Source organism: Diabrotica virgifera, chromosome 9 (genome assembly GCF_917563875.1).
Source record: "Diabrotica virgifera virgifera chromosome 9, PGI_DIABVI_V3a".
Classification (NCBI taxonomy): domain Eukaryota; kingdom Metazoa; phylum Arthropoda; class Insecta; order Coleoptera; family Chrysomelidae; genus Diabrotica; species Diabrotica virgifera.
Genome location: NC_065451.1, coordinates 196,641,805 through 196,656,074, shown reverse-complemented (window position 1 = coordinate 196,656,074; position 14,270 = coordinate 196,641,805). Strand labels below are relative to the sequence as shown.

General features: G+C 32.8%; 1 protein-coding gene across 4 annotated transcripts in view; it reads left to right on the top strand.

Moving 5' to 3' along the window:
- Positions 1 to 14,270, top strand: part of LOC126891999 (transient receptor potential cation channel subfamily A member 1) — a 313,637-nt gene that overhangs the window by 171,675 nt on the left and 127,692 nt on the right. The window contains exon 2 of one of the 4 annotated variants that reach the window (XM_050661385.1): positions 11,490 to 11,727. The exons of the other annotated variants lie outside the window; for them this stretch is intronic. Coding sequence (XP_050517342.1) covers positions 11,629 to 11,727 — 99 coding nt within the window. The 5' untranslated portion in view covers positions 11,490 to 11,628. The remainder of the gene's footprint in view (positions 1 to 11,489; positions 11,728 to 14,270) is intronic. 4 annotated transcript variants of the gene reach the window in all.

Here is a 14,270-nt window from a genome sequence, read left to right as displayed (position 1 = left end):
GGGACTCTTTCCGTGTTATCGAGCCCTAGGTGACTTGGTATGCTGGAGTTTCTCCCAGAAATTTTCGTACGCATCTGACCGTCGCGAGTAGTACAGCTTTCTGCATGGTCTTATAAAGGTGTTCATTTAGACCCAGCTTATTTATGCTTTCGAGGAAGGTCTTCGGAATAACTCCAGTAGTAGACATAATAATCGGTATCTTCTGGGTACTTTGACTTTACTATTAATAACATTTTTTATTAACATAACAGTTCTTTCTGTAACAAAGAGTTGCCTTTTAGACTTTTGCAATAGAATCTAATGTTATTATAATTTAAATTCCACTTTAATACATCCATTCAGTTTAACTGATAATTTAAATTTAAATTCATAACCAAAAATTGACTACCTGTCTTGTAATGTTACTTCAGTCTGATAAATAGATTGCCATCTCCTATATTCTTGTTGGTCTGTGTCCATTGAACTGGCAAGTACCACACGTTACCATCGAGCAGTGAATCATGTTGCCCTTTGAGCACTCTTAAATTTATCGTTTAACATCGACTTAGAGTCGCTACTAACATCAGTTTTTAAAAATGTAAATCATAGTTCTCGATGTCACCTATTCTATAAGGTTGCTAGTTTCATGTACTAAGCAGAACGTAAGTATTAACCACATTTTTTCTTTAACTAGTCATAATTTTAACCTTTTGCATTCATTCCAACGTGGAAAGACTTCGTTCTAGGCACTGAAGATGATCTGATCTAGATTGAAAACGTTTTGCGAATCCTTTTGGATGACTTTTTAATAGTTTTTTAATATACTTTTTATACCATTATACAAACGAAGATTTTACTTGTTCTGTATGAAATAAATGAGCCCTTCTTATATTCCAGTTCAGTTTTACAGCCATAGACAGGCGGGAAGTGAGATGCAACTTGTAGATTTTTAAAGTTTTATTTTTAATAGTGTTTTAATTTTATACGCTTGTTTCAAGCAGATGTTGATGTTGCCACGACACCCGTATCACGTTGTTTTGTTGTAATTCGATACTAGCCAGCCCGATTTGTTTCAGTTTGTTCAGAGATAGTCATATATGCTCTTCCTGATGAGAATCTAACAAGGTTCGAAACCAGTTAGAGTGCTTATGGCGCTCTCTGAACGAACTGAAATATAAAACGTCTCTTGTATTGTTTTACAATAAAATGATTGTTTATATTTTTTTTTAGTTCACGTTCACACAAATCTAAAATGAAATGTTAAGTGTTAAGTCATATTGTGTATTGTAGATTGGTAATGAGTAGATTGACCTCAAAGACGATTCCACACTACAAGCTGTAAGATATTTTGCTGTGTTCAGTCCAGAAGATTGTTGATTATTGCTTGGTCAGGCTCTAAAAAATCTGTTATAGGTACTTAGTGCCCTGCAATCACAAACAATATTTTTGGCTGTTTGCTGTTTCCTCTGCTTTTTTTATAGAATCTACATGTTTCTCTGTCCTCTTTTTCCATTTTCCTGTGGTGAATATCTAATTGAGCAATGTTCAGTGAGTGAACCTTTGATAAAGTTGTGTCAGACAACGGACCGAATATTTGTCACATCTTTATGTGCCAATTATGGCAACTATGCCTGATTCTAAAACTTAAAAAAAATCATCCACGTTTTGTTTTACACAAATCGCAGTCTTTTGGCAAAGTTACTTCTGAAAGTTAGGCATCTCATAAAAAATTGAAACCTTTTGCGTTAAAGAAACGGTACCATTCCTTTTGCCAAGGTGTAGTGTCACATGCTCATACGAATGAAGACATTGATGTATTCATCCACCAATGATGTGCTCCAAAAATCGACATTTAACACGAAAAATAGATCAGAATCCAGCTTCTTGTTGAAAAATTTGAATTATTCATGTATTTATATAATAATTAAAATATTTTAATCTCACATAATATGTATTAAAAAGTCTTCTGTTAATGAATTGCTAACTAAAATAGTTATTTCCACATACCTCTACCGAAAGTATACTTTTCCCGACCTAATTGTAGGGAGCAAAGTTGTACTTTTCCTCCCTAGGGAGGAAAATATATTTCCTCCCTAGGGAGGAAAAGTAAAAGTGACGTCATGGTATTTCAATCATGAAATATAACTTATTGACGCCCTGTACAATATCTATGTTCTATTACAGGGGTGGCCAAACTGTGGCTCGCGAGCCACATGTGGGTCTTTGAAGGATTATTTGTGGCTCTCAATAAATAATGTCGTGAATTACTTTAAATTTTTGTGTTTCAAAATGTCTTAAATTACTGACAACAAATTTAAATGACCAAGTGTAACATTAGGACTTAGACAAGGAGACCCCTTCACCGTTGCTATTATATTCAATTTGGCCTTAGAATATGTAATAGGTAAAATATCATCTATCCCGTGGACTTACCGGGTCGCAAATGATGAGATCCTTAGAAAAATGGGGAATAACCGAGAGGTACTAATCACCATCAAATTTTGAAAGTTGTAATACTTTACACATTATGCGAAATGAATCCAGATATACCCTCCTACAAGCCATCCTGTAAGGAAAAATATTTGGAAAGCGAGGTCCAGGAACAATAAGAACATCCTGGTTAAAGAACCTCAAAACCTGGTTCAACACAACAGCTGTGCAGCTTTGTCGCGTTGCTGCAGATAAAATAAAGATTGCCATGATGATCGCCAACATTCGTCACTGACAGGGGGATTTGCGAATCAAGGATCAAATTGCTGGAATTTGATGATGATCTAAATGCAGTCCCTCATTCTAGAAATAGACGTGAGAGAGGTGTTTTCACAACTCGAGGAAGAAACAGGTAGTCTGGCCCTTCGAATAAATGAAGAGAAGACGAAATGCAACTGGGTTGGTGAGTGTGTATGGTACTGAAAACATCGTCAGACATATAAAAACTTACGATAAGATGGACAGGTCATGTAGTAAGATCAGAGGAAGACAGAGTGTTAAATACAGTTTTTTTTGATTTCTGTAGATCAGTAGGCCGTTCCAGAAAAAGATGGAAGGATGATGAAGAATCGAAGTACCCTGAATTAGTAAAGGCGGCTTATAACATTATTTGAAACAACGATGTGAACCATTTTATTTCACTTTAAAATTCGTGAAATCCAAACAGGAGAGAGAAAAATTTGATACATTTTTGCACTTTTTAAATAATTGTTTAGTTGCGGCTCCCGAAAAGTTTCAAATTTTGAAAAATGGCTCGGACTTGGCCACCCCTTTTCTATTACGTAAGTATCTATACATTTTAACGTTTATTTAAAAACACTCTGTATTTTGCAGAATGGTAAAAAACAGTAAATGGTTATTCTGATTTAACAATGTTTACAGTAATATTTTGACTTATATTTGACTGTTGACAGTTATATTGTACATATTTGTTAGTTTTAGTTCTAATAAATTTTGTTGGTTAGTTACATAAATAAATTAAGGAAAAATGAAAAAATGACTTGTTATTTGAGGTAGGTGGAAAAACCATATGTATAACATGGGAGTAAAGTGCCTTTTCCTCCCTTGAATGATTACTATAACTGTTATACAGTTGTATAACAAGGAAGGAAAGTGCTACTTTTCCTCCCGAGAATGAAGTTTACTGCTCGACGCGTAGCGGAGGGTAGTAATCATTCAAGGGAGGAAAAGGCACTTTACTCCCATGTTATACATATGGTTTTTCCACCTTCCTCAAATAACAAGTCATTTTTCATTTTTACTTAATTTATTTATGTAACTAACCAACAAAATTTATTAGAACTAAAACTAACAAGTAGGTACAATATAACTGTCAACTGTCAAATATAAGTCAAATTATTAATGTAAACATTGGTAAATCAAAACAACAATTTACTGTTTTTACCATTCTGCAAAATACAGGGAGTTTTATAAATAAACGTTAAAATGTATAGATAATTACTTAATAGAAAATAGATATTATACAGGCCGTCAATAAGTTATAAGTATTTCATGAATGAAATACCATGACGTCACTTTTACTTTTCCTCCCTAGGGAGGAAAAATATTTTCCTCCCTAGGGAGGAAAAGTACAACTTTGCTCCCTACAATCAGGTCCGTATACAATCAGGAAAGTATACTTTCGGTAGAGATGGGTGGAAATAGCTATTTTCCTAACTAGTGTCGAAAGTGATACTTTCACGAACGAGACTGCCGTTGACCCGAACGACGCGCTAGCGGAGTTCGGGCAAGCAGTCGAGTACGGGGAAGACACTTTCCGCATGAGTTAGGAACAATATTTTTTTTCTAGGGCCGTACGTTTAGAAAAAAGCCACAAAAAATAGAGTTATATCAATTTTTATTTAGAAGTGAAAATACACAAATTAATTCTTTGACAAGTTTGTCAAAACCAAACTTTCAATATAATGGGTTACCACGACGACGATATTGGTTTCCATGACGACGATTCAAAACCATTGTAATTGTCTACTGATCTGATTTTTAAATATTATGTCAAAATAATTTTATTTCATCGAATTATCGCGCTAATTTCATTAAAACATGAACACAATAAGATAAATTTGAAATACATTAGTAAATAAAATCTCAATATTAGTTTATTACATGTATTATAATATATTATAATGCCTTATTACAAGGTATTTTACTTTCGCGCACGCCGTTCGGGAAAGTGCAACTTTCGGAAACGAAATGCGTGCGTGAAAGTGGCTCTTTTGGCACGGCCGTAGAAAAAAGATGTTTATTATATTAAAACCTCTATTATATTAGAGTAAAAATAGAAAATCGAACAATGTAGGATTATCAGGACTTCGGCATTTTATAAAATTTCTTGAAAATGAATACGTACTTTATACGTAGTGCTTATAATAATAGTGTATACAGGTTAAACATAAACTTACTTCGATTCTATTGTAGTCAACTTGAGTCCAAAAATATTGTCCACACTCTTGTGAGAACGTTTTGTGACTCAAAATCAACGACAATGAAAACTTTGAATTATTAGTAAGGCTAATTTTCGGATAATCCGAACTTTTCGGAATCCGAACAGGCTGTCCCCCCAATTAGTTCGGATATAAGTTTTATTTCTGCAGTATTTATAGTTTTACTTTCCTCACTTAAATTCAAGATATCTTCCAAACAGTTATGGCATTGCCATTACTAGTATAACCAGTTAAGTATTTAACACGTTGACGGACAGAACATCTATAGACGTCTAATTTCGATTGCTGTTATGTGACACAACGTCTATAGACGTTGTATTTTCCCTATTATACTTTGCAAAATACATATACGCTCTGAGCTTCGCTGTCGCTTCGGTGTCGCTCCTAGCGGTTACTAATTCAACTTTCTCCGGTAATTTTTAAATTTATTATTTAATTGTTATCGCTTAATATTTACAACGCAAAAAATTAATTAAATTGTAATCGATTTTTTTAAGATTTTGCTAATCATTTTGACGTTCTATTGATAAAATATGAATTTCTTACTTCGGATACTTTCCCAATTATCGTGTAGATGGCGCTAAGATTGATAGATTGATTTATAATTACATATTACGGAACATTAAAAAAACTTAAATTCAGTATTTAAAACGTAAGTATATTTAAGTTAAAAATATATACCACAGCTTTGACCAACTAATATTTTTTATGAATAATGTTTTTAATTTTAATTTTAAATTAATCACTTTGACATTTATGTCAAATTTCCGGTAAAGGTTTACAGACTTGTCACTACTGGCGCTCGCGAATTTGTAAATATCCCCTCTACGTACGAGCTCACAGCGTATAGTGTCACAACACTTGCTTATACGTTTGACGCACTGTCCGTCAACGTGTTAACCGAATGGCAGCGGGTAGAATGTGCTTTACCCGAGTAAAGCCCGAAAATTAAACTATTTAAATTATATTCGGACTTACTATCGGATATTATCGATACCTCGCGGGAACTTCGGACTTTACCCGGGTAATCCTAGGATTACCCGTTTACCTAACTTTACCCGTAACATACCTATACATATCCGAACTCTTAAATTTGGATGAACAAATCGTATGCTTCTCTTCAGTTTTTTTTCTAATTAAAAATTCGTATTTCAAACTTTTTAATCTTACTTTTTAACCAATTCTACATAAAAACTTAATATTTGAAAAGTTTTCTGGAAAGTTCCGGCTTTTCAGATTGAGTGATCAAAAAGTTATAGCAATTCCTATCCGGCGCGTTAGTATTAATAGAACAGTAAAGATCTGTTTTTAGGTGGATGTGAGAGGTGCAATTCAGATTTTTGCGGATAAAGTTAGGTGATAACTTCGTTAATAATAATTGATTTATGCTCCTTCTCAAATATGCCCGGAACATTAATAAAAAAAAATAAAATATTTAAAAATTTCAAAAAATTTCGTTTTTTTTTCTACTTTTTTGCTTAAACTATTCCTTTTAGAACAAAGTCCTATAGGAATAAAACAAAGATAATTAAATTTTCTATCAGATGCGATTGGTTAAAAATGCTTGCAAAATAGCCCTTGCTTCAAAATAGCAATAAATATAAAATAAGGGGGCAAAACAAGCCTATCCTTATTCAATGATTTTCCATCACTTGTACTAAAACTTGTAATGTGCTAGAACCGTACACCAAATTTCATTAAAATTGACTTACTAGATTTTGAATAATAATTTTGCAATCTAAACTTTTTTAAAAAATTAAAATTTTTTAAAATCTTGCACAACAAAAACTAGAACATACAAAGATTTGTGAATTTTTTTACATATAAAGAAGTACTCCACCTATTTAATGCACTTTACATAATTGAAATCGGATTATTTAAGCAGCCTCATCAATGTTTTAAAGTTATAAACAATTTTTTGGCTTAAAATTAGTGCTGTGGCCAGGATGGGGTGCTACGGGCTCCTTTATTTAGATGGACTTACCCAAGTTTTTTATGTATTTTGACCCGTAGAACACGAATTTTTTGGGTAACAGTTGATCCAGATGTCGATAAGATTGTTATAAACAAAGAACTTGAGGAATTACATAAAATCAATTTTTCGCAAAATAAAACATTTTTTTGTATTTCTTGGGTAATTCTAAGCAAAAAATGTTCTTACAAGTTTTTTCGTAGGATGCATAGTTTTCGAGATAAACGCGGTGGAACTTGAACTTTCAAAAAATCGAGAAATTGCAATTTTTGAACGCGAATAACGTTTGATTAAAAAATAAAATAGCAATTCTGCTGGCAGCATTTGAAAGTTTAAGTTAAATTATACCGGTTTTAATTATTTGCATTACTAAAAATTAATTTTTTTATTATTAAACAAAGCTATTTGTTTATAAGCCAAAAAATTGTTTGTAAATTTAAAACATTGCTGGGGCCCCTTAAATATTCCGATTTTAATTCTGTAAAGTGTATTAAATAGGTAGAGCACCTCTTTATATGTAAAAAAAATAGCCAACTTCTAAATGGTCTACTTTTTGTTTAGAAAGATTTTTAAAGATTTGAACATTTTTAAAAACATTTAGATTGCAAATTTATTATGCAAAATTTATTAGGTCGATTTTAATGAAATTTGGTACACGATTTAAGTATATTACAAAGAATTTCCTAAGAGAATTACTAAGGTTCTAAGTGCCATCAAAGTGGTTAAAAAATATTGAATAACAACAGACTTATTTTGCCCCCTTATTTTGTATTTATTGCTATATTGCAGAAAAGGTAATATCTTAAACCTTTTTTACCAGTCGTATATCATACAAAATTCAATTATCTTTATTTTATTTCCCTACGACTTTGTTCCGAAACGAATCGTTTTAAAGTTATAAGCAAAGAAAGCAGAAAAAAATCGATGTTTTTCGAAATTTTTAAATATTTTAATTTTTTTATTAATGTTCCGGGCATATTTGAGAAGGAGCATAAGTCAATTATTATTACTGAAGGTGTCACCTAACTTTATCTGCAAAAATCCGAATGCCACCTCTCACATCCAAAGATAGACGTTTGTTCGCAAATCCTTACTGGTCTGTAATAGACCTCGTCTAATATTCATAATACTTATAATGGCACAAAAAATGATTTATTTTCGTAAGAAACTGTCAAAAGAGTGTTCGTAATAAAATTTGATTTTTAAATCTCTTTGGCAGATAACGTTGAAGTAATTTTTGGAAAAAGTTTATCTGATTAGTATTAGATAATAATAAAAATAAAAAATCATTAAAAGAAATTATATTACATACTCGTATTACATAGGTATTACATAATAAACATAGTAGCCCAGTCGGGATAGCATTTGACCTTGCATTACGAGCTGCCCCAAATTTTATTTTTCTAATCTTTAGGGGGGTCAATAGTAGTATAAATTTAAAATCTCGACTGAATTTGACCGTTGCGTTAGCCACCATCTTGATTTTAAACGAGAACCGTTCTTGCTCAATATCTCCGCCATTTTCAACTTTTCGACAAAAAGTGTAGAAACTGAAATTGTTTAAAATACGATTTTCTATAATTTCGTTTATTATAATTTTTTTCGTGAGGTCGATATTTTTCGAGTTATGGGGGAAAAATAGTGACAGTTGGAGCATAATTTTTGATTTATTGAATTATCTCGTTTATTATTAGTTTTACAACAAATTTGAACCTATACAAAAATGAAGAAAATTAAATTTTGTGCATTTTTGATTTCTTTAAATTTTTTGATAAAATCAATATTTAAGGTAGTACGTATTCGCTAAAAGTGCGAGAGTAAGACCTGATTGATTTTATAGCAATTGTTTTTGTTCAATATCTTCCCCCTCTTCAACTTTTCGACAAAAAGTGTAGGGACTGAAATTGTTGCAATTACGATTTACTACAATTTTTTGAGAGAGCCAGTGGCAAGTCTACGAGGGGGGTGGGGAAATTCCCCCCAACAAGGTCCAAAATTAAAGAAAAATTGTTGAAATTTTAAAATATATTAGCTGACATGAAACTTAATTATCGACAGACAAATTCAACCAATAAAACCCGCTAGTTAATAAAATTCAGTGAACTTAATGCATATAAGTTATTATAAATAATATAATATATGTCTTTTATGTACTTAGTTTGGTTGGTGTTTCATTGTAAGTTTCAAAAATTGTATAAAATAGAATTCTCTTTATTTTTCTTTATGTACAATTATGTGGTAAAGTTAATAATAAATGAGACAATTCAATAATTATGCTTCCCCTCCGCTTCCACGATTTTCCCCTTCCTTAACTCAGAGAATATTGATCGCATAAAAAAATTGTGGAAAATTGTAGGAAATTGCGTTTCCAACAATTTTAGTTCCTGCCGATTTTGTCGAAAAGTTGAAAATGGCGGAGAAATTGAGCCACAACGGTTCTCCTTTAAAATCAATATGGCCTCTATTACAACGGCGGAATTCAGTCGAGATTTTAAATTTACACTACTATTTATCTCTCCTAAAGGAGAGAATTATAAAATTTGGGGCAGCTCGGAAACAAGATTCAATTCAGTAATTATGCTCCTCCCCCCCCACCACTTTTTACTATTTTCCCACTTAACTCGGAAAATATCAACCGCATGAAAAAAATTGTTGAAAATAAATTATAGGAAATCATATTTGGAACAATTTTAGTTAAAAATTGCGTAGATATTGAACAAAAACAATTACTATAAAATCAATCAGGTCTTACGCTCGCGCCATTACCCCATAGGTACTACCTTAAATATTAACTTTAGCAAAAAAATAAAAGGAACCAAAATTGTGTAGAATTTATTTCTCTCTATTTTTTTATAGAGACTTTTTGTCTTAAAACTAATAATAAACGGGATAATTCAATAATTATGCTTTAACTGTCACTATTTTCCGCCATAACTCGGAAAATATTGACGGCACGAAAATTGTAACAATAGAAATGATAGAAAATCGCATTTTCCACAATTTTGGTTGTTATACTCTTTGTCGCAAAGTTGAAAATGGCGGAGATATTGAGCAAAAACGGTTTTCGTTTAAAATCAAGATGGCGTAGAATTCAACCGCGTAATTCAGTCGAGATTTTAAATTTACACTACTATTGAGATCCCCTAAAGATTAGAAAAATAAAATTTGGGGCAACTCCTAATGCAAGGTTAGGCCTGTTATTCGTCTAACCCGACTGGACTATAGACGCAGAGACGAATCAGACCGAAAGCTGTCAAACAAAAAAATATGCCCATCCAAAAAATAATTGAAAACCCAGTTATTCTAGGGGTGGTAAGACTAAGTGACCTTGCGTCAGAGAGAAGTAATTAAATCAACCTCAAGATCCATGACCATGAGGAAATATGAAGTGAGTGTCGATAACGATTACAATATACTGTAAACCCAAGCCATCAGGCGATGCTAGCAATCTATTCCACTAATGCATTAACAGTTTACACATCTAAACCGCTATTATTTTTCTTCGTACAAGTCTCTTTGATAACGGGTAAACCTATAAACACGTTTTAGAGAATAGTAAGAGACTCGAATTGAACCAAAACGCAACTGCCTATGTTTATTTTGTATTACATAATACTCAAAAAGGAACTATCAATTCATCCAAAAATTCATGCTCTGAATAATCGTTGAAATTTTCTTCCTGAACGTGAATGTTATTGCAACATGATTCGGAGCATATACATACAGTAGAGTCTCGGTTATCCGCCATAAAGGGGCCGACGGAAGGGCGGATCAGCAAAAATGGCGGATAATAGGGAGCGTTAAATGAAACACAAGTTTAGGCCTTGATGATTTCCAGTTTCCGATAGGAGTGGCACAAGAAGAAGAAGAGAATCAGTTTAATTTTGACTGGCATTGGACATTGTAGATAGAATGAATTAGGATGAACGAAAAAAACTAGCGATTTTCATCTGCCTTGCCGCCGATGTATCTTGTTTTGTTGCTGTCAATACTCGCCATCTTAATATCGACCGCTCTGACTTCTTGTTGCTCGGCGTATTTTATCTCATCTTAAAAAATTTTTACTCATTCTTTAATATTTTCAAAGTAATATAAATTTGAAAAAAAATTTTTGCTTAAATGGTGCGGCGGATAAAACGGAACGGCAGATAACCGAAGGGCGGATAACCGAGACTCTACTGTACATACAGTCAACAAGTTCATTACTTTGTATGAAGTAATTAATTTTTCTGGTCAAATAGCCTGACTCCGCTCATTGATTTGCTGTATAGACCACCCCAAAATATTTTGTGTTAATACTGTTAATTCCATTTTGGGGGAGGCAATTTATCTATAGATGTACATTTCTCAATAGCTAAATTGTACCTACATAAGTGAGTTTACACTGTATCCATCTGCTGTTGAGTCATATATGCTGAAGCTTAGAAACATCTTACAATTATTATTATGTCTTGTTCTACAGACAAATGTGTAAAAATCGAAAAATGCTGTAAATCATGGTTATTAATTTTTTTCTCAGGTTAAATATGTATTTGTCTTTAGACAAGGCTACAAAACGCGAAGGCTACAATTATTATTTTAAATAGAGGTATACAACGATATAAATATATAAAAAAAAGGTGAAAAAATAAGTGGCAAATATAAACAAACCGCCGGTTTGGTCTAATAAAACAATCTGTGAACACAAAAATCATCAAGCTGGGCTACAAACTCACCAGGAAAGCCATGGCTATCAATGGCTCAATACGCGCTTACAAACAGTGGACGAGAGTCCTGTTCGCTCAAAGAAGGAATACACCTGAAGAAATTCAAGAAATAATAACGGTGAGATATTTCTAAAATTATATGTTTTTTCAACATTTTTTTTCTATGGATGCTATACAATGTGCAACTTCTCTCGCTACTTACATACATTCAAAATAAACAATTTCTCAGGCAGTGAGAAAAGTCGGCCATTGCAGTGAGAAAAATTTTTTCTCACGGGTTCACCGCCGGTTTACATACATATGATCGTCATTTCCATGGTAACATGCACAATAGAAACACAATTATTTTTGTCAAATAAAATCGGTTCAAACTTGTCAAAACTTATCAAAAATTACCTTTTAAGACTGTTCAACTGTGAATTATAATTTTAAATAAATAAAGTATATAAATATTAAGAATATTAAATACCTACAGTCGGAAAAATAAAAGAATACCCATGAACGAACATATAAAACACGCTGTATTTTCCTGTCACCGTGTCACAAAGAAATTTGTCCAGTGCAAGTACATGTAACAATAATGATTACATGTACTTGCGCTGGCCAATTTTTTGTGTGGCACGGTGACAGGAAAACACAGCGTGTTTTATATGTTCGTTCATGTTTCTTTCATTTTTCCTACTGTATGTGTATATATGTATTTTTTGTCATTTCCCTATAATTTTTTGTCATTTTTTGTCCAAATCTCTCCCATGACCTTCCCTTTCCTGCTTTCACCGCTATTTTAACCTCTTTCCTTTTTTCTTTGTATGTCTCGTAATCTTCCGGGTGTTTTGTACTTAGGTATCTCTTCCATTTTTCTTTTTTGTTCTTTATTTTCTCACGTATTTCTTCCGTCCACCATTCCGTTCTCCTCATGTTGGTATTTGCTATTTTTGTTTTCCCCGGAGGGAAAACGAAAACAGAAAATTTAGTATGATTTTTAATTTCAAATATTTCATTCAAAAGAAACTTTTTGTTTATTCTAAGCTACTTTCGACCCTCGGTAACATACTGCGTTTAAAATTAAAAAAAATAATCTATGCATGCTACTTTCGTCAGTCTTCTAAACATCCACAGTTCGAAGGCACAAAGGATAGCACTTATGTTCATTTGACCCAGATATAGACCTAGTTTATACCTTTGGTTATCCATGAGCCAAGGTATTTCAGTTTAATGACGTCTTCTATGGGGGTGTTTAAATTTGAATGTTATAGCTTGTAAATTTGAACGACCATTGCTTTAGTTTTGCTGGTGGTAATTTTAGTACCAAAGGATTCGGCTTCTTCTGTTACTGCGATCAGGAATTGATGAAGCCCTTCTGCTCTTTCAGGTAGGATGATAGTATCATTGTGATAACCGATGTGATCAGCCTTCTGTTAACTTTAATGCCTTTTTGGATATTTTCTAGGCGCGAATCTTACAAATTTTATCTACCAGATCCTAGATGTGGAATAATTTAATGTATAAAATACAGGGTACTACATTTAAAAAATTAGCGAGGTTTCATTACATCAATGTGTATCGCCCTGTATAATAATTGTTTTGTAAATTGTCTATCTATCCATCTAATTAGCTTTCTTATGTCTATCTTTGAACATAGGCCTCCCCAATTATTTTCCAATCTTCTCTGTCTGTCGCTACAGTCATCCATCTAGAGCCCACGTGCTTCTTGATATCATCTGCCCTTCTCATTTGGGGCCTTCCTCTGTTTCGTTTATATTACCACGGTCTCCAATTTATAAGAATTTTGTTCCATCGGTCTTCTTTCTGTCTTATATTTTGTCCGGTAAATTTCAATTTCAATTTTGCAACTTCTTGTCTAACATCCCTCACTTTTGTTTTTTCTCTTATCCACTCGTTTCTCTGTTTATTCATTAGTCGTATGTGCAACATTTGTCTTTCCGTTACTCTTTGCGTTTTTATGATTTTGTCCATGTTCTCTTTTGTAACTGTCCACGTTTGTGACGCGTTGATTGTATATCTTGGTCTGGGGATGTTGTGGATATGTTTTGTTAAATGCCACCCATGCCAGTCTAACTCGTCTTTTGATCTCTGCTGTTTAGTTTTTCTTGTTAAGTTTTATAATTTGACCCAGACATAGCCCGAGTCTATACCTTTGGTTATCCATGAGCCAATGAATTTTAATTTATTGACGCCTTCTGTGGAGGTGTTTAAATTTGAATGTTAGCTTGTAAATTTGAACCACCATCGCTTTAGTTTTGTTAGTGGTAATTTTATTACCAAAGGATTTGACTTCCTTTGCTACTGCAACCAGGAATCGATGAAGCCTTCTGCTGTTTCCGGCAGAATGACAGTATCATTGGTATATCTGATGTTGATCAGCCTTCAGTAAACTTTAAAGTCTTTTTGGATATTTTCTAGGCGCTATCTTACAAAATTTATCATATCAGATCCTAGATGTAGGGCTTACAATACTGGTACTTACTATTAAAACCGGTATTACTAATAAAAAATTCACTAGCTATATTTTTACTTACCTCAGTGGTTATATTGACTTGTTAAACAAATAATATATGAAATCCAATAAATATTGTTCTGAAATGAGTAGATATTATTTATTTTATTACATAGAGAGTAGGAGTAGACAGATATAAAAAA